Raw genomic sequence first — 26139 nt, 5'->3', positions numbered from 1 at the left:
CATGCATTTCTCCTGTATGAAGCATCTATATATTTACCAAACTGGGAGTGGCTTAAAAACATGGTTTCCGATATGATTTTAAAACTCAAAGTTAACTGGATATGGGGAAAATCTAGCTGTCATGTCAGTGTCATTCTATGATCTTAAGGTTATTTCATTGCTGTAGCTGACCAGATAGATAACCCCTCCCTGCCTTACCTCTCTATGTGTGTCCCTTCCAAAACTGTAACTTTCCCAAGTAGAAGAGGGTATTTTGTTAGCCAATAAATTCAAGTGCTGAGCTCCCATTAGAATCTTCAAACAACTAATTTGATATGTTTAGTATTTTGCATATTTTTCTCTTAGCTTCTTATAATCCCCTGTGAAATATAATGTTGTGAAAATCATTTTTTCCTTCCAATGTGATTCAATTGAGAGAGTAATTTCATGATTTCAAACTGTCTTAAAATATATCTTTCTTATTTTTGCACAAATATTCTGTCATTGCACCGCACACTAGTAGACCTCTTAGGTACATAATTCTTTGCCTACATGAATCTTGAGTGCCATTAGTAAAACTTCTGATCATGTGATTTCTATGTGGTGGATTTAGGCACCCAAATAAAGAATCACAGAGTCCAGGGTAAGTAATGATTTATATCAACATTGTATCTGTGTTTATAGCTATAAAGAGGTGCTAAAAGTTACCAAAGGAAAGTGATTTTATTTTGAGAAATAATAATAACTAATATTTATTCTTTACTATGTGCCAGACATTGTGCTATGAACTCTACATAAATATTAAATGAGGTAATGCTTTCTTAAAACCACTACATAATATTGCCTCCCCAGATGACCTTTATATTTGTCTTTGCAGCTACTTTGGAATTATACTCTCCCTAACCGCATTATTTTGGAGTTTAGTTAGGCTAGGACTTGAAACAGTAAGAATTTGATTTTATTAGTGTGAAACTATGCAAAATATGTCTGAACTTTGGTAATAAATTTTAATCAGCTAGAGAAAAGGTAAGAGTATTAGACTTGAAGAAGGGGTTTTTTGGCAAAAGAGATGTCAAGATGGAAACGCAGGAAGCAAAATATCACTCCTTTGTGTGTATATTTCTTCTCAGTTTTGTACAGTCTACAGTTTACATTAATATTTGAGTAATACTCAGTAAAAACCAAAACCCCAGTTGGGTTCAAAATTTGGAGGGAGAGGACCGACAGAAGTCAGATTCTCATATACTGTTAAGTCTTTTACAGGACTATGCTTAACAATAAGTTGAAATTTCCTAACCATAAACTGTGATGTGCTAGTTAAAAATATTTTCTATTACTAAATCACAGGTCCTTGGAGCTCCTTAGCGTTATTGGAACTGTTTTAATGTATGTTGTGACATATCTTTTAGAGTTGGCTCAAATCTATGTTCTCATTGCTTTGAAAAGGCCAAGATAAGGGGCCTCCCAAGAAAACATGAATATTTTGGGTCAGAATAATGGTAGTTCTAGTGACAAATATTGAATTGATAGGATACTTGAGATATAAGTATACCCATAACTACTCATCTGCCTGATGAATGAGAGCTGTCTTAAATGTCAATCTTAGATAATAGCTTTAGTTTTTCACATATAAACAGGGCAGGAATACAAGCTATGCTGAAGAATAGTTGTTCCCAGGTACACAACATGTGATATTTCCCCCCCCAAATTGCAAAAATCATTAAAGATTCTTTAGCATGCATCAATCAAGTACCTTCAATCAGATCATTATTTGACTATAATAATGGCGGACAGTCCAACTTCTTGTTTCTGATTTCAGGTAAAAAAAACAAACAAAAAAATCCCTTTGATTAGAATTTCTGCACAAACCCAAGGCAAGGCAACAATAGTTAGGAGTGAAACCAGAGGCAAATTAGTGTTCATTTTTCAGAAAATCTGTAGAAAGAAAGTACTTTATAAAGGGAAACAATGGGCCTCACCTTACTCCTACCTTGGAAGTTTTTGTCCCGGTTCCAGTTTGGGGTTTTGTTTATTATTTGTAGTCTATGATATTCCAGGAGTGGAATTTTCTTGCTAGCATCTACATTATATAAATTTTGATAATTCAAAAATGATACTTTTGACCATATTTACAAAGTTCAGTGGTAGTGATTATAGAGCCCCTGCAGGTAGTAGACATATAATGGATTTCAGCTGAGCCATCTATATTTTCTTGCCTGGTGCCTCTCAAGCTTAATGACACACATTTGTGAGAATGCTGCTCAGAAGTAGGGATAGTTTGTGATCAAGGCATAAATCACAATGCAGTAGTACAGGGTATTGGCTTAATTAAATTTATTTCCAATGGGTAACTGGCTTAAGTGTGTATATTTTTCACTTATTTAGAAGGGTTGCTTAGCAGATTATAAAGTGCTTTAAATGTCATGTTATATAAAAGTGGTTATACATAAATGTCTAACCCTCCAAAAGGTCATGAACACCTTAAGTAACAAGGTCTGCTGTGTTTAGACCTTACTGAGTAGTAACTTTTTGCTACATGATAATGGAAAACATCAATATGAATAAAAGGTTGCAATGTATAGATTATTATCCTGCAAAGCTCATAAAGATATAGTGACATTTATAGATAAATAATGTTACTGCTTCATTAATTTTGCTTTGACTTGGGACATTTAATAGCTGTCAGACTAATTGAAGCCATAGTTAATCCTGGTGAAATTAAATGTATTTTAGGTACATCATTTGGCTAATAAGGTAAAAAACATAATTGGTCTCTTCCTATGTTGGACCACAAGAAGAAATCCTAGAAGGATAAAAAGTGTCAGAATTTTAGGTTCTGAAAATACTCCTATTTTAATCTCCACAGATATTTTAATAAGGAAATTTGCATTATACAGTACCTGATATGTAGAGTTTTCAATAAATGTTAACACTGAATTGAATGTATTATACAACAATCACAATTCTAAATGAAGACTTTACTCATAACAACAGTTCTGTACTTGAAATAAAAGCCTAATATAATTTTCTGTGTGAGTAAACCTAGGCAGCAAAATGTTGCAATGAGAAAGAATGGAAATTGAAGCCAAAAGTAGAGCTCCCACTTCAAAGTTGGAGGTTAAGTATATTGCTTACCTCAACTTCAACTGTAAAATATAGTTAATTTAGTACCTACTTTATAAAATTACTGGAGATATCACATTTTTTTGGCAAATTGTCAAACCATCATACAAATTAATGGTTTTATTTAACTTAAGGCAAATGGACAATTGGCTATTGGAATAGTGATAGAAGTAGAAGACACTTGTAAATTTTCTACAAAACTCTCAGCTGCCTGAGAGTAGAGACACTGTCTTTATATCTTTCTTTAATTCCACCATCTAGCATAGTACCTGAATATAGTAGATGCTACGTAAACCTTTGTTGCAAGTAAATAGTAAGAAAGTTGTTTGTAATAAAGGATGAAATTGGGGCTAAATATTAAGGATGATAGATGGAAAAGCAGTAGCTGGAAGAGGTGCTTTAATAAAGCACACTGAACATGGACTTTAGTGAAACCTAATCAAGGTTGTCCTTGCTCCTTTTTGGTGTGTGTGTGTACATTTTGACATTATGTTATAAAATAAGATGATTTTTTCACTCCTAACCAAGTGAAAAAAAAGTAGGTGGTTTGGATTATCATTTTATAATGAACACAGGTGATTGAATTTATAACATTTTGTGAAAGCTTACATTATTCTTTCTGACTAGAAAATAAAATGTTTAATATTTTCCTATAATACAAGTGACTATCAAGAATTCATGAAGCTTTTTCTCACAGACAATGGAAACTTTGTCACTAATCAGGTTTCCATGCCCCTCTTTTCTTCCCTATTGTTTCAAGGAAGCTCAGAGTGATGTTTTTAGCCCAGCTTTACTAATAACATGGAACTCTGCAGCCTGCATGTCTCTGTACTCTCTTTTCCTTCTGGTTGTATTGCTCCATTATATTTACACTGTCCCTGACATCTTTTTCTATTATATTACCTCTTATTTGTTCTCTTAAGCTACTTGAAGTTCTTTTTTTCCCTTTTTGTAATGAAGTAGGATATATACCAAAGAAATTAATTTTAAATGAATGTGTATTTTTTAATACATAACTTCTCAGTAACATCTTTGTTGCTGTCTTTTACTCCTTTCCATTTCTCTGTCATTTCTATATCCTGACATTCTTTAGTATATAATTTATTCAAGAAATGGAACCACATCTTTATGTAAGGTAAGCCATTGGAGGAACTTACTACACATATGCAGTAACTCTTTTAATTAATTTATCTTATATTCTAACTTTTCTTTCTTAAACCAAAGGCTAAAATCTATACCCCCAAGCCACATGCAGGACTTAAAAGATCTCAGTGGCATTATTCTTTTCATTCATTCAGCACACATTTATTGAAAATTTACTAAGCACTGTCCTAAGTTACACTTCCAAGTGCTACTGGAAAATATACATAAGATACTATCTTCTCTTTCAAGGGCTTTATGGTCTTTTAGAAGAGCTAAGATATGTACCTAAACAACTTTAATGTAGGGAATAGATTGACCAATTAGTAAGGGCTATAAAGAGAGTCACAGATCAAATACTAAGGGAGATATAAGAAGGAAACCTAACTTTCAGCTATATGATGGAGGTTATACATAGGAAGAATCTTCAGACTATGACAACTGATTAGGTTTGGAGTGGCAAAGGAGAGGGAAAGTAAAAATAACGGTAAATTCTAACCCTTGTGATTAGGGTAGTGGAAATATTAATATGAATAGGGGACATAGAATGAAAAACTCTTATGGAGTCAGTTGGAGGTGACTGTGGAACAGCCAAGTAGAAATGTCAACTAGTCCATTAAAATGATGAATTAGAGCTCAGGAAGAAAGTTTTGGGAATTGTCCATGTAAAGATAATCATGTGCAGGTGTCCATATAAATGTTGCAGAAGTCAAGATTTTATATCATATAGTCAAGGGAGAGGGGGTAGAGAAAGGAGAAGGAAACCATGGAAGGGTCCTTGGGGAAGATCACCTGATGAAAGAATGAAGAGGAGCCTAAGAACAAGGATTAGAAGCAGCAATACAGTATAATGGGAGGAAAAAATATTAAGAATAGAACAGATCAACAATGTCACATGTTGTATAACTGGAATAAGATAAGAACAAAAAAAGGAAACGGAATTTGCAACGTGGAGGTCAATAAAAGCAATTTTAGGAGCATGTTGAAACTAGAATCTGCTTTTCAAAGTGTTAAGGAATGTGTGGGTACTGAGAAAATGGCCATAGTGAGCATGCTTTCCTCCTTCAGGAATTTTGCAGGTTGAAGGGAATGAAAACATAAGTCAGCAGAATAGTAGGGTTACTAAGGGAGTCACTTTAAAAACAAGGTTAAATTCTTAATTCTTGAAAATCGAAAGAATCAGAAGTTTGCTGAAAATGCAGAGAAAATTTTCAGTGAAGTGGGGCATTGAAGGAGTTTTCATAGTGAACTCAAATTGTGGTCCCTGGACCAATACTATTAGGATAATCAGGGAACTTGGAAATGCAAATAATCCAGACCCAGCAATCGCTATTTAAACAAGCCCTCTAACTGATTCTGGTGCACAATAAAATTTGAGTTCCACTGGCCATTCTCAGTAGAAGGTAAAACCACCCGCAGAGAGGGAGAAAACATCAGTGGAACCCAGAATATGAGGAGGGAAGGAAAGATAAGGATTAGATATTGATGACTGTGGTAGTAAGTCAATTAGAATGAATTAAAAGGAATGTCTAGCAACAGAGGGGGTCCAGCAAGATAGAGACAATCTGTTCTAGACTAAATTGGCCTAGCTTGTGGGACTTACTAAATTGGCCTAGCTTGTGGGACTTTCTCTAGCTCACAAACAAGTCAAAATCTAGGGGCAGAGAAAGTGAATGGTAGCCTACCCAAAGTAAGGGATCAGCAAAATGACGACAGTAATCAGAGAGGACAACACAAATTTTAAGGGTTTCTAGCAAAAGCATTGTTAAATTGGATAACAGTGGAGTCCAGCCTGGCTTGGAACTGAAGGCTGGAGAGCTTGATGAGGGTGAAGTTCAGTAGGAATGAGGGAGTAGGAGATAAAGTAAGAAAGTCATGATAAGAAAAACAGACATTAAACAGTTTCAAGTGATGAGGTTCAAGGAGTAGCCAAAGTCTGTGAGGGCTGAAGATGTAGTGGAAATGAAGGAATTGAGGGTGATAAAGAACCATGAGGACAGAGTGTGGGGAATATCACTGATACGAGTGATGACGTTCTCTTAGATGATTCCAGGGCAGGAGTCAGCGGGAAGTGGAGAGAAGATTGTAAACCTACCAATGAAACAGTCAAAATACGGGGAGAGTAACTAGGTCAATAGATAGTGACAATTGAAGCCAAAACATGCTGTATGTGGTTTGCAGGGTTTTAGAGAGAGGAGATGGTTGATCAAAACAACAACAACAACAACAACAACAACAACAAACCAAACCATCTGAGTGTATAAAATTGTGTTGAGAAAAGAATTAGCAATAGATATATAAAAAACAAAACAAATGAAAAAATTAGGGAATTATTAACACCAGCAAAAAAATAGTTGTATTAATAAAAGAAACAAAATAGTACACAAATTGCTTCAGCAGTAAATAATATTTTCATAGCATTAATAATATAAACACTGAATACTGGTTTAGCCAAAAAATGGAGATTTAACTATATTGGGATGATGGAAGGGATGGAAACAGATGGATGGGGGATTAATAGAACTAAAACCTTATGTACTTGGAATTATCAACAGATAATATTCAACATTGATACATCAAGAAATAGCATAAGAATTTGCATACTATTTAGCTGTATGGAGGTAAATCCCAGAAGAAAAAGCTGAGTTGAAAATAGTTGCCTCTGGGGAATGGGTGTGCATGAAAAGAGTTGGGATAATGAATTACTAAAATATGCCTTTTAGTACTATTTGAATTTTTAAGCTATATACATGCATTACTTTGATTTAAAAGAATAAAAACTGTTTTTTGAAAGTAACAATTCTTGTTTGCCACAAAACAGAGTTTAAAAAGACACCAGTGCAGGAAGTAGCAGGAGACAGATAAGGGTGGAGTTTGGAAAAGATGGACCCAGAACAGATATGGATCAAATTTTTGGAAGGGATAAGCATGGGATAGAGGTTTGCACAAAATAATTCCTCATTTTCAACAATGGGGATGAAGAAGGCAAGAAATATGAAGAGGGACTTTAACCACATTTTAATGAGAGAGGAAGCAGACAGAACTGCTGAGTTTATTAAGCGAACCAGACCAGAAATTCCATCATTAGTGAATGACTTATGTTAAATAAACTTTGTAGTAAGTTTCCTGTGTACTTGCCAGAAAAAGCACCTGACACTAAGATCTGTGCTGTCTTGATGTTGACAAATATTTAATTTTCAAATGATGAGAGAAAAGCATCACAAGTTGGACTATTTTCATTTGCAATAGCATTATCCAAGTGAACAGGACTATTGCTTTTACAACTTCCCATGACTCAAAAAGATTTCTTGGCAGCTTCAAGCCAAGTGGAAAAGAGTTGCACATATAATATACGTAGTTAGTTTAGTTTTTCTTATAAACACCACCTGTATTACAACTGGTAAAATGAGTTCAGCTGAGCTTTTCCTTGTCATTAGCATATGTAAAATTATCTGTTTCTTGCTAATGTCAGGGAAATGACCACAATGCATTATTTTTAATGTCCCCAGGGAAGGAAATGTGATTGCAAAAAAAAAAAAAAAGTAATTGCTGATGTTTTGAATTTGAAGCCAACATGATGATGTTTCATGGAAAACATACATAAATTAGTTTTATAAAAATATTTTGAAGCCAGGATTTTGGATACTTGATTTTTAAAAATATTTTAATGACTTTTGCTTGGTGGAAAGAATTTTAAAGATGATTTAGTTTCATTTAAAAATACCATTACATGGGCACTAGGTGTTATATGTAAGTGATGAATCACTAAATTCTACTCCTGAAACTAATATTACACTATATGTTAACTATCTGAATTTAAATAAAAACTTGAAACAAACAAAAATCATCTTAAAAATGTAAAAAAATTAAAAAACAAAAATATCATTACAATGGGAACAAATTTCTTCTATTGATGTTTTGAAGGATTTGGAGCCTGGGGTTGGAAAACAAAGAAGGCACAGAATCGAACATTTATTTGAGCATCTACTATGTACTTGGCTCTAAGCTGAGTACTTTACATATTTTATTTATTTAACACAATAGATGGGGAAACTGAGGTTCAGTTAAGTCAATTACTTCAGTCTAGTTAGGTCAGTTACCTAAGATCATGCAACTGAGCAGAATCAGCTTTTATAAACCGAAATAATTGAATTGAAAGTCTATGCTCTTTTCACCTTATTTTTTTTAAGATTTATTTATTTATTTTAGAAAGAGAGAGAGAGAGCACAGTGGGGAGGGGCAGAGGGAGAGGGAGAGAGAAACTCAAGCAGACTCCACGCTTAGCACAGAGCCCAACACAGGGTTGATCCCACAACCTTGAGATTATGACCTGAGCCGAATCCAAGAGTCGGGTGCTTAACTGACTGCGCCACCCAGGCGCCCCTCACCTTATGTTTTGTTTTTGTTTTTTCTACATATTCACCTCCATGTTTATTGCAGCATTACTTACAATAACAAAGATACAGAAATAAGCTAAGTGTCCACTGATGGATGAATGGACAAGGAAGATGTGGTACATACACACAATGACACATTATTCAGCCATAAAAAGAGAACAACATCTTGGCATTTGCGACAACACAGATGGACCTTGAGGGCAAAATGCTAGTTGAAGTAAGTCAGAGAAAGGCAAATACCATATGATCACATTCATATATGGAATCTAAAATAACAAAACCCAAAAAGCCAAGTTCATAAATAGAGTGAAGAGATTGGTGGAGATGTAGGGGTGAAGGTGAGTGAAATAGGTGAAAGGGTCAAAAAGTACAGACTTTCAATCATAAAATAAATGAGTCATAGGGATGTAATATACAGCATGGTGACTACAGTTAATAATACTATATTACATATGTGCAAGTTGCTAAGAGAATAGATCTTAAAAATTCTCATCACTAGAAAGAAGTTAAGCAAACTATGGAAAGTGACATGTTAATGAGACTTACTGTAGTGATTATTTCACAATATATATAACTATCAAATTGTTATGTTTCACACCTGAAATATAATGTTATATGTCAATTATACCCCAATTTAAAAAACTACAATGGGCACTGTGCTTTTTTCCCTTCAATTTATTTTAATTAATTAATTAACTTTAAGTTTTTATTTAAATTCTAGTTAGTTAACATATAACGTACATATAGCATATTGGTTTCAGGAGTAGAACGTAGTATATAACTTAGTATATATAGAGCTTACATATAACACCCAGTGCTCATTAAAACATGTGCTCTTCTAAATACCCATCACCCACTTAGCCCATCCCCCACCCACCTCCCCTCCAGCAACCCTCAGTTTGTTCTCTATAGTTAAGAGTCTTTTATGGTTTGCCTCCCTCTCTCTTTTTACTCTTTCCCCAATGTTCATCTGTTTTGTTTCTTAAATTCCACATATGAGTGAAATCATATCACATTTGTCTTTCTCTGACTGACTTATCTTGCCTAGCATAATAAACTCTAGTTCTATCCATGTCACCACAAATGGCAAGATCTCATTCTTTATATATATTATATGTATAACATATATATAATATATATATATATATATATATGTATGTATATATAAACCACATCCCCCCTATCCACCCATCAGTCAATAGATGTTTGAGTTCTTTCCATAATTTGGCTATTGTTGATAATGCTGCCATAAACATCAGGGGGCATGTGCCCCTTCAAATCAGTATTTTGGTATCCTTTGGGTAAATATCTAGCAGTGCAGTTGCTGGGTCATAGGGTAGCACTATTTTTCACCTTTAGAGGAATCTCCATACTGTTTTCTAGAGTGGCTGCACCAGTTTGCATTCCCATCAACAGTGTAAGAGGGTTCCCCTTTCTCCAGATCCTCACCAACATCTGTTGTTTCCTGTGTTGTTAATTTTAGCTGCTCTGATGGGTGTGAAGTGGTATCTCATTGTGGTTTTGATTTATATTTCCCTGATGATGAATGATGTTGAGCATCTTTTTATGTCTCTTAATCAACTGGATGTCTTTAGAAAAATGTCTGTTCATGTCTTATGCCCATTTTTTAAATTGGATTATTTGTTTTTTGGGTGTTGCATTATATCAGTTCTTTATAGATTTTGGATACTAACCCTTTATCAGAAATGTCACTTGCAAATATTTTATCCTATTCTGTAGGTTGCCTTTTAGTTTGTTGATTGTTTCCTTCACTGTGCAGAAGTTTTTCATCTTGATGAAATCCCAATAGTTAATTTTTGTTTTTGTTTCCCTTACCTCAGGAGATGTGTCTACTAAGAAGTTGCTTTGCCCGATGTCAGAGAGGTTGCTGCCTATGTTCTCCTCTAGGGTTTTGATGGTTTCCTGTCTCACATTTAAGCCTTTCATCCATTTTGAATTTATTGTTGTGTATGGTGTAAGAAAGTGGTCCAGTTTCATTCTTCTGCATGTTGCTGTCCAGGTTTCCCAACACCATTTGTTGAACATACTGTCTTTCTTCCATTGAATATTCTTCCCTGCTTTGTCAAAGATTAGTTGACCATATAGTTGTGGGTTAATTTCTGGGTTTTCTATTCTGTTCCATTGATTTATGTGTTTTTGTGCTAGTACCATACTGTCTTGATGATTACAGTTTGTAATAGAGCTTGAAGTCCGAAATTGTGATGCTTCCTGCATTGCTTTTCTTTTTCATTGCTTTGCCTATTCAGAGTCTTTTGTTGTTCCATAAAAAGTTTAGGATTGGTTGCTCTAGCTGTGTGAAAAATGCTGTTGGTATTTTAATAGGGAATGCATTAAATGTGTAGATTGCTTTGGGCAAAGTATAGACATTTTAACAATATTTGTTCTTCCAACCCATGAGCATGGAATGTTTTTCCTTTTCTTTGTGTCATCTTCAATTTACTTCATAACTGTTCTAAATTTTTCAGAGTACAGATCTTTTACCTTTTTGGTTAGGTTTATTTGTTTTAACCTTATTATGCTCCCTCCAAATTACAATTTAACCCTAAAAATAAACTAAAAATGGGCCAACCTTTAGTTTTAAGAGAACCTGACTTATATCTGCTCTATAGCTCTTTAAAGAGACTCTCTTCCGACCCATGTGGAAGAGATATTTAAATACCAAGGAGTATTTAAATACTCAGTATTTAAATGCTCAGTCGGTTAAGCATCAACTTGGGCTCAGGTCATGATCCCAGGATCCTGGGATCGAGACCTTCATCGGGCTCCCTGGCCCACAGGAGTCTGCTTCTCCCTCTGCCACTCCTCCCACTTGTTCTCTCAATCTCTCTCTCTCTCTCTCAAATAAATAAATAAAATCTTTAAAAAAATAAATATCAAGGAGTCTAGTTGGGAGAACTCATTTTCTTCCCTCCTTTATGTATGGGATCTGCACAACCAGATTACCCCATCCTCAGTCTGACCAGGAGTGAATCCTATGTAATCCATATAAGTGGAATTACTAGCTCTACACTTCCCAGGGCACTATCCTGTTTTCAGCAGACAACCCAGAAAAATTTAATCTATACAAAAACCCTCCAATATTTAACAAAGCTACATCAGAATCTCAAACTGAAGCATAAATATAAAATAAAAAATAATATATTAGTTATTCAACTCTTCCCATTTTCAAAATACACAATATCTAGTCTGGTCAAATATACTATTAGTTGTACTAAGCTAGTGAAAGAATATCATAGCATCACCATTGCCACTGGACAAGATTCTTAATCCTGTGATATTATTTCCATCTCTGATAAATGTCCTTCATTCCATTCTTACTGTTATTATTTTAGCTTAAGTTTTACACTTGAAATAGCTTCTAAGAATCTCTGAAAATCTTCTCTGTGGATTTTTTTTTATGTTGCAGACTTTATAGTTTATAAAGCACTTTCAACATATGTTTTTATTTAGACTTTATATCAACTCTATGAGGTAGACATTACTACCTAAATTTTATGGATGAAGATGTTTCTGAGAGATTTAGTATTAATTAAAAATACACAGCTTGAAAGGTACAGAACCTGGGACTGGAACCCAGTTCTTCTTTCTCTGAAGCTGGTCCACTTTCTGTTATGTCACCAGTACCCCTCCTCTGGCAGGCTCTTAGTCCAGTGCTCTATTTATGTTTACACTATTGATAAAGGACTCCCTACATCTCTCTGTCTTGGCTTTTCCACATGCTAGCTGTGCAAACTTTTGCAAGTAACTTATGAGTGATAAATCTCTATTTTATGATGAGGAAACAGGAGCAAAGAATTAGACTAAACTGTATGAAATCATTGCTATTTGACCAACATTGACCTACAAAAATGACAATTTCAAATGATTTAACTTAATAAAATATTTTTAATCATTATTACCAATCCATTTAATGTAAGAAGTTCAACACCATCTGTACCATGTTTTAGAGTAATCCAGATGACAATATTCCCATACATGAAATTCAAAGAAAATATAATTTTAGCTTTTTTAGGGTGGAAAAATATGGATTTTAAATCTTTTATGGTTATTTTTGACCAATATGGCCAAAGGACATATTTCAAAGTTTCAGTCCTTAGAAATAATCTTATGCATATTTACTATAAAACAATCAAAATTCTTATGTGTGCAGGCTCCTTCTTTATTTTTTCTTATTCTTTTCCTTCTATCTTTTAGTAAGAGCTGCCTATGAAACAGGTCAATTTGAGCAAGTTATTCCTTACTGGGAAAAAATACCTGAAAAAATACAAATGGTGATTGATTCCCCACTGTTTCAGTTATTGTTGTTAGTTTTACCAAGATACAAGAAAATATTTTTTCCTTTAACACTTGTATAACAGTTGTTTCCAAAATTCCAGTCTTCAGAATATAAGTTAGTCACTGATGATTGTATCCCAAGGGATTTCTCCTTAGCAACCAAGTTTTAGTTTCTATTTTGTTGATGTACTATACAATAAAATGTATGCATTTTCTGACTTGCATTAATATAGCATATTTTCATAGAATACATATAGGAAGTAATTGCCAGTTTGTGAAATGTGACCATTTTAATCCTTAGCTAATATCCTTTCCAATTCATTGTCCATTTAAATACCATGCCTCATGAAAATATTTAATGTTGCACAACCATTGAACCCTTTTAGAACTGAGGATCAGCTAGAAATTAGGTATTCATTAATCAGTTTATAACTTCCCTCATAGATTTAATGCATTAATGGACCTGAATTATTTTGTCTTCTGACAGGAAATAAAAAATTTTGTTTTAAAAATGCCACAAACAAAACACAAATACCTCAATATTTTGTTGAAAATTCAATGTGGGTGCCTATACAGTGGTGTGAGAAGGGTTTAAGAGTGTTATTTCAGTTTTATAAGGAATCAGCCAATTGATCTTACCTGATCATGTATATGGCTTGATCCCCCATGGCACAGTTCTTTTCCAGTGTTTGTAGAAATCGAATCACTTCCTGTGATGGTTTGGATTTGTTGGCTAGAATGGGATTGTTGACAGTGTGGAGAGTGGATGATCTGGGGCTGTTGGACAATGTGATGATGACATTGGACCTGTGGATAGCATTCCTAAAACACACATACATGTCAAAATAGCCTGTGAGAATAAAAATTACTAATTGAGAAAAGCCCAATGAATGCATTTTTAAAAGTTTAATGTATTCTTTCATAAGGTAATTCAATCCCTAAAATTTGTAGTTTTAATATATGATATATTATTTTTTTTCAAATTATTTCATCGGGAGAAATTGTATTGAATTCTATTTTTGTTTGATCAGGTGGCTGTGACCATCCAAATACTTACCTAAATTGGCCAGAGAATTGCATGTTCTGATTAAATTAATATTTCAGTTATACTTAACAGTAAAACTATAATGAATATTAATATTAATTACTCTTTGATGATTCAACGAGCACTTCAGCATCTAATTTTATAATAATACTATCATACTGAAGATGTAGATGGATATAAAAATAGAAAATAATATAATGCTGTGATTTTCAATATCAGGAAGCATATTAGAATCACAGTGGGGGCAGACAAAATTCTTATGCTTATGAAAATCAAGCACAAATTAAAATAAAAGATTGGAAAACAGTAACTAAAGATTCAGATCCAGAAAACGGGGATTCTAACTGATTCTACCACTTACTCTGTGATCTTGGGGAACTATGCAATCTTTATGAGCCTCAGTTTACTCATTTTCAAAAATGGAGATAATATGTGTCTCATTGGGTTGTTATGAGGAGTAAATAAACTAATGTTTATAAAGTGCCTAGTACAAAGTAGGTGGGTAATAAACATTTATTATTATCATATTATTTCATTATCATTGTCATCATAAACTTAATCATCATACATCCCACTAATTTGTTTTTAAAGATTTTATTTATTTATTTGACAGAGACAGAGACAGCGAGAGCAGGAACACAAGGAGGGGGAGTGGGAGAGGGAGAAGCAGGCTTCCCGCCGAGCGGGGAGCCCGATGTGGGGCTCGATCCCAGGACTCTGGGACCATGACCTGAGCCGAAGGCAGCCGCTTAACGACTGAGCCACCCAGGCGCCCCACCCCACTAATTTTGCAGGTGGAAAAAAAACCCTGAGGTCCAGAGAAGTAAGATGTTTTACTCATAATGACATGATTAATTCTTGGAAAAATTGGGATTGGAATTCATGATTTCTAGCTCAGAGTTCTTTCAGAACGTAAGGCTGAATTTTTACTGTCCTCAAAATAGTCTGGAACTTATTTTTAAACTAAATCTTTACTATCTGCTTATTTATTTGTCATGGATTTTTTTCTGATAAAATATAGGGCACAGAGTAAGAAAGGATATCAGGTTGTTTCAGTTTTGAGGATTTCAGATATACTTCAATTTCCTATATTATTTTGTTATTATTCTACTTTGATAAAAAGCATCTGAAAGCCGGTTTTCAAAGAAAAAACATTCTCTATTTTGAATCAGAATGCTACATTCATGCACATACATTTAGCTTTGGAAGTATAAATTCAATGCTCTATTTCCTTTTGACAGTGGAAAGTTGGCCTGCATTAATGAAGTAAAACACTTCAAATTTTATATTTTTTTAATGTGGAACAATTTTCAAACTATATATATTAAATGAAAAAAGCAAGATGCATAAGAAGGAATATACTATGCTTCCTTTGGTATAACATTTTAAAAAATATACATATGTGTATATTTACAAATATACACAACTTCTTTTAAATGCATAGAGCAAAAATCTTTTAAGAGTGACTGCCCCTGGGAAAAGGAACTGAGAGACAAGAAGGTTAGGATAGAGAGGCTTTTTTTTTTTTAACCACTGTATATATTTTTATTCTCTTTTTATATTCTTTTTGTACCTTTTATAATTTTTATGCTTTGGAATTTTTAATATGTATACAAATTATCTTTTTAAGTATAAAAAATTATTTTGAAAGAAAGAAAAATACATAAAGAAACATATTTTACAAATAAAAACTACCTTGGTAGTAATTGATAATAAAGGTCATAGAATCTGTTCTTAGAATCATTTTCCCCAGGATCTTTTCAAATATGACTCACTTTATATGCTAGCACTAAGATCTCTACAGTTTAGAAGTCAGACTGTGTACTATCAGCCACTTATGTACAAATTGTAGGGGTGAATGTATTTCTGTTCTTTTTTGTTACAAAATATCTTCATACACTGGATTAGAATAAAGTCAGAGTGACAGGCTGAGAAAACTTTCACCCAGCAGGGAACTTGTACAGTACTGAAATAGAATTCCTCCTTAAAAAAAAAAATTAATGTGTTCTTTAAAAAGCAAGTTAGGAAACACTTTGGAGGACATATCGATATAGGACAATAAACAAAACTCATTTCTCAATCATCTTCCTTTATTAATATATCAGTTGACTCTTGAATAGAATGCTGACAGTCTCTCCATCTGGGGTGTCTTGTGGTTTCCTTGAGCCTTTCTGGCCTCTGAATCACTCATTAGTATCACTGAAGTCTTAGCAGATTTTCAGCTTCAATTCTCACACCTGACTACTAAAATTATTGTTCTAAATCATGCTATTCATACATTACTCATATTTTTGAAGTGTACCACAAGCTGGATTTTTAATGTACAAAAGATTAAACATTTATGATTTATCATATATTTTGTCTTCTTTGATAGAGAAAAAATATATACAGAGTACAGTTCATATGAACTACATAATTATCTTGCAACTGGCACCAACTTACCACCTTTTCATGACAAAGACCTCTTTTTTAGGCAGGTCTGATCTCCTAAGAGCTAGTCCTATTTGAACTAGTCTCATGTAACATTAACCATTTCATCCAAACTTAGCTTTATCGAGCTTGTCCTACTGCATCTCTATCACTGAGGAAACTCAACTAGGTCAAGGCAGTTGTAGTTTGTTCCATATGCCTGGTTCCTTTTACCTTGGGTAATCTTTCATGGCAGTCCCCAAACTCCCAAATCATTTAAGTCACTAATAAAAAAAAGTGGATGTAAAAAGGTAAATATTCAAATTAATAGTAAGTAACTGTAGTGTTCTTTTAAAGGAGTTCTTTAATTGTTCCATATGTATAGCAATAATGATGTACAGGATATTCAGTCTTTTCCTCTAGGAATGAAGACTTAGAAAAGTATCCTTTTTGAGACAAGAAATTAGAAGAGCATGAAATGATGTGTCTCAAACATTTCTTTAAAATGTGTCAAACTTATTGTTTGGTCAGTCCAGTCGGACAAAGGACAGATGTTATAATTTGATAGCTTGAGGAAAATGCCCCTTGAAGAACTGACATATTTGATAAAATTTTTCTATTTGGTATCATAATATCCAGAAATATTCTATTGTTCTTCTGAAAGATATGTGTTCAATACATACCAAACTCTCTAATATATCCAACTTTCTAAGCAGACCAGAGTCTTAAAGGTTTGGATTTTTATAATTCTGAGAGTTTACACTATTTTATTTTTAATGGGCATCAAATAAGTAATAATGTATTAGTTCCTATGAATCGGATAACAACTGCCCATAAATGTTCATAAAAATAAGATGTGTTCTCATGCCAAGAAAATTAAAAAGAATTTAGTATATTTTAATGTTTCATTTGTATATGAGAAAAATGATTTTGTGATAAAAATTCATTTGATATTATTTAACTGCCTGTTATAAGTTAAATTGTGTCCCCCCAACAAAAAACGTAGGTTAGAGTCCTAATCCTTAGTACCTCAGAATGTGACCTTGTTTAGAAACAGGGGCTGCTCCTTCTTTTTTTTTTTTTTTTTCTTGAAACAAGGCCTTTATAGAAGTAAGAAGTTAAAATGAGGTCATTAGGATGGGTCCTAATCAAATATGACTGGTGTCCTCATAAAAAGGGAAAATTTGGACACAGACAGACATGCACAGAAGGAAGATGATATGAAGACATACAGGACGGATGCCATGTGAAGATAAAGGATAAAAGTTATGCATCTACAAACCAAGGAACACCTGAGACCATAAGAAATTAGGAGATAGTCATAGAAGAGGTCCTTCCCTAAAGGCTTCAAAGGGAGCATGGCCCTGCCAACATCATGATTTCATACTTCTGGCCTACAGAACTGTGAGACAATAAAAGTGTGTTCTTTTAAGCCACCAAGATTGTGATACTTTGTTACAGTAGTCCTAAGAAACTAATACACTATCCTACTTCAAGAATGTTCAAGAGATAAGTCCTAGGCTTTGTTTGGGCTGGACATGCTTGTATCCACTGAGATCAATGTGAAACTTCTGCTGGCTACAGTAACAACCCTGATTGTAGGTCTGGAGCTCTACATGCTATGGAATTACCATTGCCCTGCTACAGTTTTGAATGTTGTACTTGGTCTCTCAGCTGAATTTAATGAAATTTTTAAAATGTGACTTGAACTATAGTTTTCTAGACTTTTACAGTATATAGTATTTTACATACCTGCTCATACACACCGTTCATTTGAAAATTCGTTTTATATATTTTTTTTTTACATTTTTTCAAGTTTTTGTTTAAATTCTAGTTAGTTAACGTATAATATAATATTGGCTTCAGGAGTAGAATTTAGTGATTCATCACTTACATATAACATCCAAAGTTCATCACAAGTGGCCTCCTTAATACCCATCACCCATTTAGCCCATCCCCTGCCCACCTCCCTCCATCAATCTTCAGTTTGTTCTCTATAGTTAAGAGTCTCTTATGGTTTGTCTCCCTCTCTTTTTCCCCCCTTTCCCTACGTTCATCTGTTTTGTTTCTCAAATTCCATAATTAAGGCAAAGTTATAATGCTTTAAATTATAATTTGTGTGAGACCAGTTTAAAAGAAACGTACGAAGCACTGGGATATCTGTATTAAATTCAGTTTCTACCATTAATTTTCTAGGTGACTTGACATATTTTTACTTCAGTTTCCCTTTCAGTAAAAAAGGGACAATAATACTTCACATGGGAGAATAAATGTGAAAGTGTTAAGGATGATATGAAGGGCTGTAGACATAATAAGGTATTATTATGACTCATAGTGGCCTTGCTTGGCACTTGACAATTGAGTGTCATCTTAACTCTATTAAAATACTGGTAATTCAGAAGTATACACTTAATAAGCTTTAAAACAAATTTTACATACCTGATCCGTATTTAGCTTCTCTACTTTTCTTATTGTTTTTTCATAAATAACATTGTTTCCTGGGAAGAAATGGCCTCCTCTTAGGAATGGAGGAAGTGGTTCCTATAAAGACAATAATGACTGTGTTTTGTTTTGAAAGGTACTGTTTCAGAGGAACTTCAACTTAAGCAAATATCTAGTCTCTAATAAACTCTGAGTTAGTAGCATACTAGGAGAATGGAATGACATCCCAATAAGGTTTTGAGAGATGCAAGGAAATAGTAAAAAGATAGTCTATTTTCTCAAGCAGAGCAATCTGGATCTCTCCTACTACCTTTTACTAGGCCTAACAAAGTGTTTTAGGGGAAATTGGAAGGGGCTGAGAAAGATAATTTTTTTTTCCTGTTCTTAAGGCAAGATACAGGGAGTTTCCTCTGAGGTAGACAGGCATGAGGTCAACTTCATTTAAATTGAGTTCACTGGCAGGTTTCTTTCTAGGCAAAAGTATTATTGGAGAAATGCAAAATAAACAATTCATCACTGAGCTCTAAAGTAGGTAAAACTATATTAAAGATATTTTTTTCCTGGAACTTAGCTTTGGTGTCCTTGAAGTGTACAATTCTTACTTGTGATTATAATCAAAGCTAAGTCTGTCTATACAACATATGTTTTGAATACTGAGAACAGAGTAGAGTCTTTAAGCACTACTGTATCCCCATATAATCAACTAAGTTGATGTAGTATTATCCAAGTGCTTAAAAGATATCAGCCAATGAAATAAAGGCTATTGACATGTCCAAGATCTGAAAGAGATCAGGGAAAGACTAATAAGAATCAGATCAAGAGCTTAAAATAAATGCAATATTACTATATTTCTTTCCCTTCTTTTTTTTGTTTTCATATGAGTCTACTTATATGGAGGGAGTTGAGGTTGTTTTGTTACAAAGAAAAATTGCATTCATTTATTTTTGTAATATAGGGGAACAGTATAAAAGGGGATTGACCAAGCCTGCTACCATTTAATGTGTTTAAGACCATTTCAAAATCAAAATATGTTAGCATTTTTGTCATCTGCTATTGTAAAAACTCTTAAAAACAACTGGATGAAAACACTGTTTGTTGAGAATGCAAAACACTCTGAAATCCAAAGCTATATACTTCTTGTATTCAAGATTGAATAAACGGTGCTTTAACTAAATGTTCCTGGAATTTTTTGGTGAAATAAATATGCAAGTGATTAAATTTGGCTAGCTGATGAATTGTTAAATCTAAAGGTGGATATATTTAGAAAGATTCCTCTGGAAGCTCTTTTGTGTCTGTTTGTCTGAGTGAAAAAAAAAAGCCTTTTTGGTAGTTATTTGCAGTCATATAACACATGTTTAAGAGCTTACTATGCACAATACACTTTGCTAAGTTTTTTAAAGCGTTTTACTGAGATATTTAATACTTAACAATTATGTATAAATCTAGCAGTGCAATAACTTCAAACTGTAACAATATAGTAATCATATCTATTTAATGTCAACATAACCGATATCAATATACTTTAGCTTACTACATATTACTGGTGATAGTAAAGATTAAAATTATAAAAGGTGACTTGACTGAAATATGCACATTTATGTAAATGTAGACTAGATATCAATGATCTGTTTTAAAAAATGGCTACACTTTCTTACTAAAACAAATCTCTTTTCCTCATTTTCCAATTTACTCTGCTATTTTGATATTCTTTTTTTTATTATGTTCAATTAGCCAATATATAGTACATCATAAGCTTTTGTTGTAGTGTTCAACAATTCATTAGTTGTGTATAATACCCAGTGCTCAGTTTTATAAGGCATGAATCACACTTAGATTATTACCAGGAAGACTGAATATTGATCAGTATTTATCAAACTATAGCCAAAAGCCTATTTTTATAATGTCCTCGAGCTAAGAATGATATTTAGATTTTTAAAGGACTGTAAGTACAAAGAAGACCAAAACCCTATGGTGACAGCAAAACCTAAAATATTTACTATATTGCCTTTCATAGGAAAATTTTGCTGATCCCTGGTCTAGATAATATATGAACATAAACATCTATAATACAAGGTAGAAAGAAGCAAGTGCCTATAAGAGGTTCAGAGAAATAACTTATGGGATGAAATTCAGAAGAGGAAAAATTGAATTCCATCTGCGGTGCTCAGGTAGGTTACTTTGATCAGGTGGCATTTGAGAAAAGGTTAAGGTGGGCTTTGCATATGAGGAGATGGAAGAAAATGGTATTACAAATGAAAACAAAATAAGTCATGAAACCAAGACTGTAGAAGTGTAAGATATATGTAAGGGACACAGATGGCAGACAGAAGTTTGGTTCTGAAAGCAGTGAGAAGTCCTTGAATGCTTTTAAATAGGGATGTGAGGTGAACATAAATCTACTTCAGGAAGATTTGCTGGAGAAAGGAAAGAGTAGAGGTGAGAAGACTAGTAAAGAGATTATCCTAAATCATCAAGGACAGTACTTTCCAAAGATGACTCTAAGATCTTAAATCTGAGAAATCTACTACATAACCAATGGTGCCAAAAACAAAAACAAGAAAAGTTGAGACACATATTGAATTTTATGTGCTCCTGGTAAAAACCTAGGTCTGATTCATGTTTTTATTCCTCATAACATTTAGTAAATATATAGTTCATAGTTATCCCTTAAATATGTGTTAAATTATTGCAAATAATTAGCAAAGAGACTTATATCAAAATGTTCAGGAAGGCATTCAAGTTATAGATGTCCAGCGCACAGGTGAGTAGAGATTTCATGGCTACAGTTCTAGTTCTAGATTTCAGAATAATATGTTTAGAAGATCTTGTTAAAATCATGCAATTGCTGAAAAGGCAAGTGAAAATCAAAGACATAACTACATAAGTCTTAAGAGATATGAGAAACAGGAGGGAATAATGAAAAAAAATCAAAAGAAGAAAAATTTTCATAAAGCAGTGGGAAGGTGAGTGACAGTATAAATGCTTCAGATGTCAACAGGTGAGAATTCCAAAGCAGATTGGATTCGGACTACTACAGATCCATGGGATCTGACTACTAAAATTAGTGGAAGAAGGTGTAATGGAAAAAAATTCTGGAGTCATAAAACCTGTATTCAGTTCTGCCTCTATCACCTACTTGCTGTGGAAATGTAGGAAAGTCATTTACCTTCTCCGAGGCTTAGTTTTCTTATCACAGAGATAGTAATGCAGAATACTTTATATCAAGTAAAATAATGTATTTTAAAATACCTTTAATCTGTGATTTTAATGTACAAATGATATTGGTGTTTAATAATATAGTCATATAATATTTTAAGTCCATACTGCATTTAAAAAGTTAATGAGAACCTTGTTAGAACTATTCTAAGATATCAAGGTAAAGTATATACAAAAATAGGCTTATTGAAGGCAGGGACTGTATCCATCTTGAATACCCCATAGTGAATGAACAGATGACTGGATGAAAAGAGATGATATGAATGTTTATCCTAAGGATATAAACACCTTCTAACAGGGGAAAACAAAGTTAGCAAAAGAAAATTTCTCTTTTTTCACTATAAATGCTGAACCATTATTATTTTTAAGAAGAAAAATGGTTTGGGTCCTAACAGTGTTGATTCTCTCCAAAACGTGTGTTGGACTTATTATTTTAAATGACTTACTGAAAAAAAAAAAAAAACTTCCAAATTTAGAGGACTATTATTTTCCCAAAATGTTTAAAAAGGTAAAACCAAATTTTACTATATTTGAATAAATCATTCTTAGTAAAACAGATCAGCAAAGTAAATTTAATTAGAAGTCTTAGATTTTTCACAAATGAGCTGTTAGACAGCTTTACTATTTTGGCAGCTTATTTTTTTTATCTGTACATTTGAATTGGTGCCAGATCCACCCGAAAAATTAATAGGTGTCTTCAAAGATGGCTGATTTTATCATTCTAATTGTTACTTTTAGAACCTCTGGCAGTAGTTCTCACATCTAACAAAGTACATAATCCCCAGCGTCTACTTTGTTGTTCCCAGGCCATGAAACCTTGCTGGAGAAAGTTAAGAAAATATTTGCTGATTTGGCTCAGTACAACTTTAAGTTATCTTACTTTAAGAGCCTCTCTAAACTTCATGGTCACAGTTGTGTTTATCAAATTCTCTCTAACTGTGGTTACAATTTTTTTTCAATTTCCTCAATCCCCTATCCTCACATTCCCTCATTCTCCTTCTTCTTCTTGAGAAAACCAAGATCTATTCAATGAGATTCCTTCATTTTCCTCCCTACCTCAAAAATCTCTCTTCAATTTCTGCTCCTTCCATCTCATTACCAAGAAAGAAAAACTCCTCCTTTTATGTTGAAGTCACTTCTCTATACCTGGAATCCTATCCCCTCTTGTCTCTTCCAGAATCATGTCCCATTTGTCCCCTTTCTCTGTGGCATCTTTAGTCTTACTACTGGTTCTTTTTCCTCTGTCTATAAATCTCTTAGATCTCCAAGATTCTGTTTTCTCCTTTAGCTACTATCCCATCTTTCCTTCTTTTGACCAATATCCTTCTTAGAAGGGTAATCCTCATTTATTTCTTCCATTTCTTGATCTATTCACCCATTAACTTTGCACATCTGGGTTTTGATTCCACAAGTATAAGGAAACTCTCAAATATCACCATTACATAATGGTCAAACTCTCTATTCTCAAACCTCATCCTCATCCTCTTTGGCCTTTTGGTTGTTTGGGACAGTTGACCTCCCCCTTTCTCTATTTGCTTCAGTTACTCTGTGTTCACATTTCTTTCTGACAATTCCTCTGCCCATGAAAGTGGCTCCTTTCTGTTTCCTTAAGTTAGGCATTTCACAAAGTTCTGTACCTCAATCCTCTCCATTACCCATCAGTTTTCTCATTCATTCTCACAGCTACAATGACAACTTTCAAAGGAATAACTCCCATGTCTCTATCTCAAATGTGACCTTTCTCCAGGTTATTATTTTTTTTTATTAAGTAAGTTCCACACCCAGCATGGAGCCCAGTGTGGGGCTTGAACTCATGACCCTGAGATCAAGACCTGAGCTGAGATCAAAAGTCAGACACTCAACCAACTGAGCCACCTAGTCACCCCCTCAAGGTCATTTTTTTTTAAAGATTTACTTTTTTTTTTTTTTTTTCCTTGAGAGAGAGCATGAGCAGGTGGAGGGGCAGAGGGAGAGGGAGAGAGAGAATCCTGAAGCAGACTCCCTGCTGAGCATGGAGCCTGACAGGGGCTCAATCCCAGGACCCTGAGGTCATAACCTGAGCCAAAATCAAAAGTTGGCCGCTTAACCAAGTGAGCCACCCAGGTGCCCCCTCCAGGTCATTTTTAACTGTCCATGTGGTCATCTTCCCTTCCATGTACCTCCAACACTACTGGTTCAAAGAGATCTCATGATCTACCCCTTTCCAAATGAACTTTTGCTCCCCCTCACTTCTTAATTGGGCTACCATACTCTCAGTATCTCAAACTGAGCTTAGGGTCATATTTGACTTTTTTTCTTCTTTTTTTTTCTCAGATTTATTTTTATTTATTTGAGAGAGAGAGAGAGAAAGCATGAGTAGGGGTAGGGGCAGAGGGAGAAGGAGAGAAAGAATCTTCAAGCAGACTCCCCACTGAGAGTGGAGCCTGATGTGGGGCTCCATCCTAGGATCCTGGGATCATGACCTGAGCCAAAATCAAGAGTCAGACCCTTAACTGACTAGACACCCAGGTGCCCCACTTTTCTTCTTCTTTTAACTCTATATTCAACATAAGTTATCAAACCTTATCAAAACTACCCCCAGAATAACTGTCAGAAAAGACAGTAATAGATTTAGAGTCAGAAGACCTGAACAAGTCACACTTATTTAACCTTCAGTTTCCTCATTAGTAAAATGATGCTGGCAACAATGTTAACTGTAATAATTCCTTAAATACCACAATAAATCCTTCTCTGATTCCCCCAAATGAATGTGTTATCTACAACCCCTGGAACTTCAATAAGACTTCATCTGTAATTTTCTCGTGTCATCTATCATACACCCCACCATATATTTTACATAGCTATTTGTGGACATATCTTATTTCCCTTGCCAAGAGAAACTGTAAACTCTTTTGTATGGGAGCCATGTCTTGTTTCCTTCCCCCCACCGGTATGAAAGCTGTACAGTTCCATCCCCATAGCAGGAGCTCCACAACTAGAAAATTAATAAAACTGATTAATAGCAATTGGATTCTATCTACTGATGGAACAAAAATATTTTCTTCATTTCTAGGTCAAGTTATATACCAGAATGCATAAATGCTTTGACTAAAATGACAATAAATGGAGAATAAAGGAGATCACAAACAACCAAAAATTTTAAAAAGGCTGAACAGAGGTAGAAGGAAATCATAATAAGAAAAGTAGATTGAGATCAGTTTAATTACAGGGAGAAGGGAAGATTAGATAAGCTGGGAGGTGAAAGAGGATAAAGGTGCCATTTAGGAGGCTCAGCTTGTTATAAATATTGTAATTAAGCCAGAATCTTCTCCTGGGGGGATTTAAAAGAACAAACAAAAATGCACATACTTAGATAAATAAAATGGGGAATATATCTAAATAGGATTTTCAAGCTGCTCTGCAAAACCAGTTAGATTATTTTTGTTTACAAAGCATAGGGGCAGAAATTTGTTTTATCCTCCAATAATAGAAAGAGTTAAAAGCTTTAAAATAATCATTACCCCCTGCTGGGGTTTTTCCCTAAGAAACTATTTGCTTCTTTGCAGTTGAACACAGCCAAAATAATAAGCCTTTACACTGGCAGGCTCAGTGTTACAAATATGTTATGTATTTCCATACATACTTCTAATTTCTCTGCTTTTGTATTACACTGTCGCAGGGGATGATGGGGGGAAGTCGGTATGTGGATGAGTCTCTGGATCCTAAATCACCTACATCCTCAATTGTCCTTAATTTGCAAATGTATCTTTCCATATGGGCATTGTTCAGTTTCTGTTCCCACTCTGTTACTTTGTAACTGAATGGTTTGAGGATAGTTAAAAGCTTAAGTTTCAAGAAGATTGGGACTTTGTTTTGTTCAGTACCTTATCCCCAATTCTTGGAACAATTTTTGGTACATAGTAGACAACTGATAAATTTTCATTGAATAAATAACTTCTTTGTGCTTCTATTTTCTCACCTTTTTAGGATTAAATGGGATAAAATATGTAAATTTCCTAGCATGGAGCATATATCCAATAAACATTAATTCTTCCTTTTCTCTATTAACTTAAGACTAAGAATTTATCCAAAGTCACATAAGAATCACTGGCC

The 26139-nt window shown here is 34.0% G+C and overlaps 1 protein-coding gene across 1 annotated transcript in view; it reads right to left on the bottom strand.

Annotated features, from left to right (window-relative positions):
• The window catches only part of POF1B (POF1B actin binding protein), a 98816-nt gene that overhangs the window by 52674 nt on the left and 20003 nt on the right, over positions 1-26139 (bottom strand). The window contains exons 4-5 of the mRNA XM_032387910.1: positions 18829-18930; positions 13575-13757 (exon numbers count right to left, since the gene is read on the bottom strand). Coding sequence (XP_032243801.1) covers positions 13575-13757; positions 18829-18930 — 285 coding nt within the window. The remainder of the gene's footprint in view (positions 1-13574; positions 13758-18828; positions 18931-26139) is intronic.

The sequence above is a fragment of the Phoca vitulina genome, unplaced genomic scaffold (genome assembly GCF_004348235.1).
Source record: "Phoca vitulina isolate PV1807 unplaced genomic scaffold, GSC_HSeal_1.0 scaffold51, whole genome shotgun sequence".
Taxonomy (NCBI): Eukaryota; Metazoa; Chordata; class Mammalia; order Carnivora; family Phocidae; genus Phoca; species Phoca vitulina.
The sequence above is the reverse complement of the archived record's forward strand: the minus strand, read 5'-3'. Positions and strand labels throughout refer to the sequence as shown.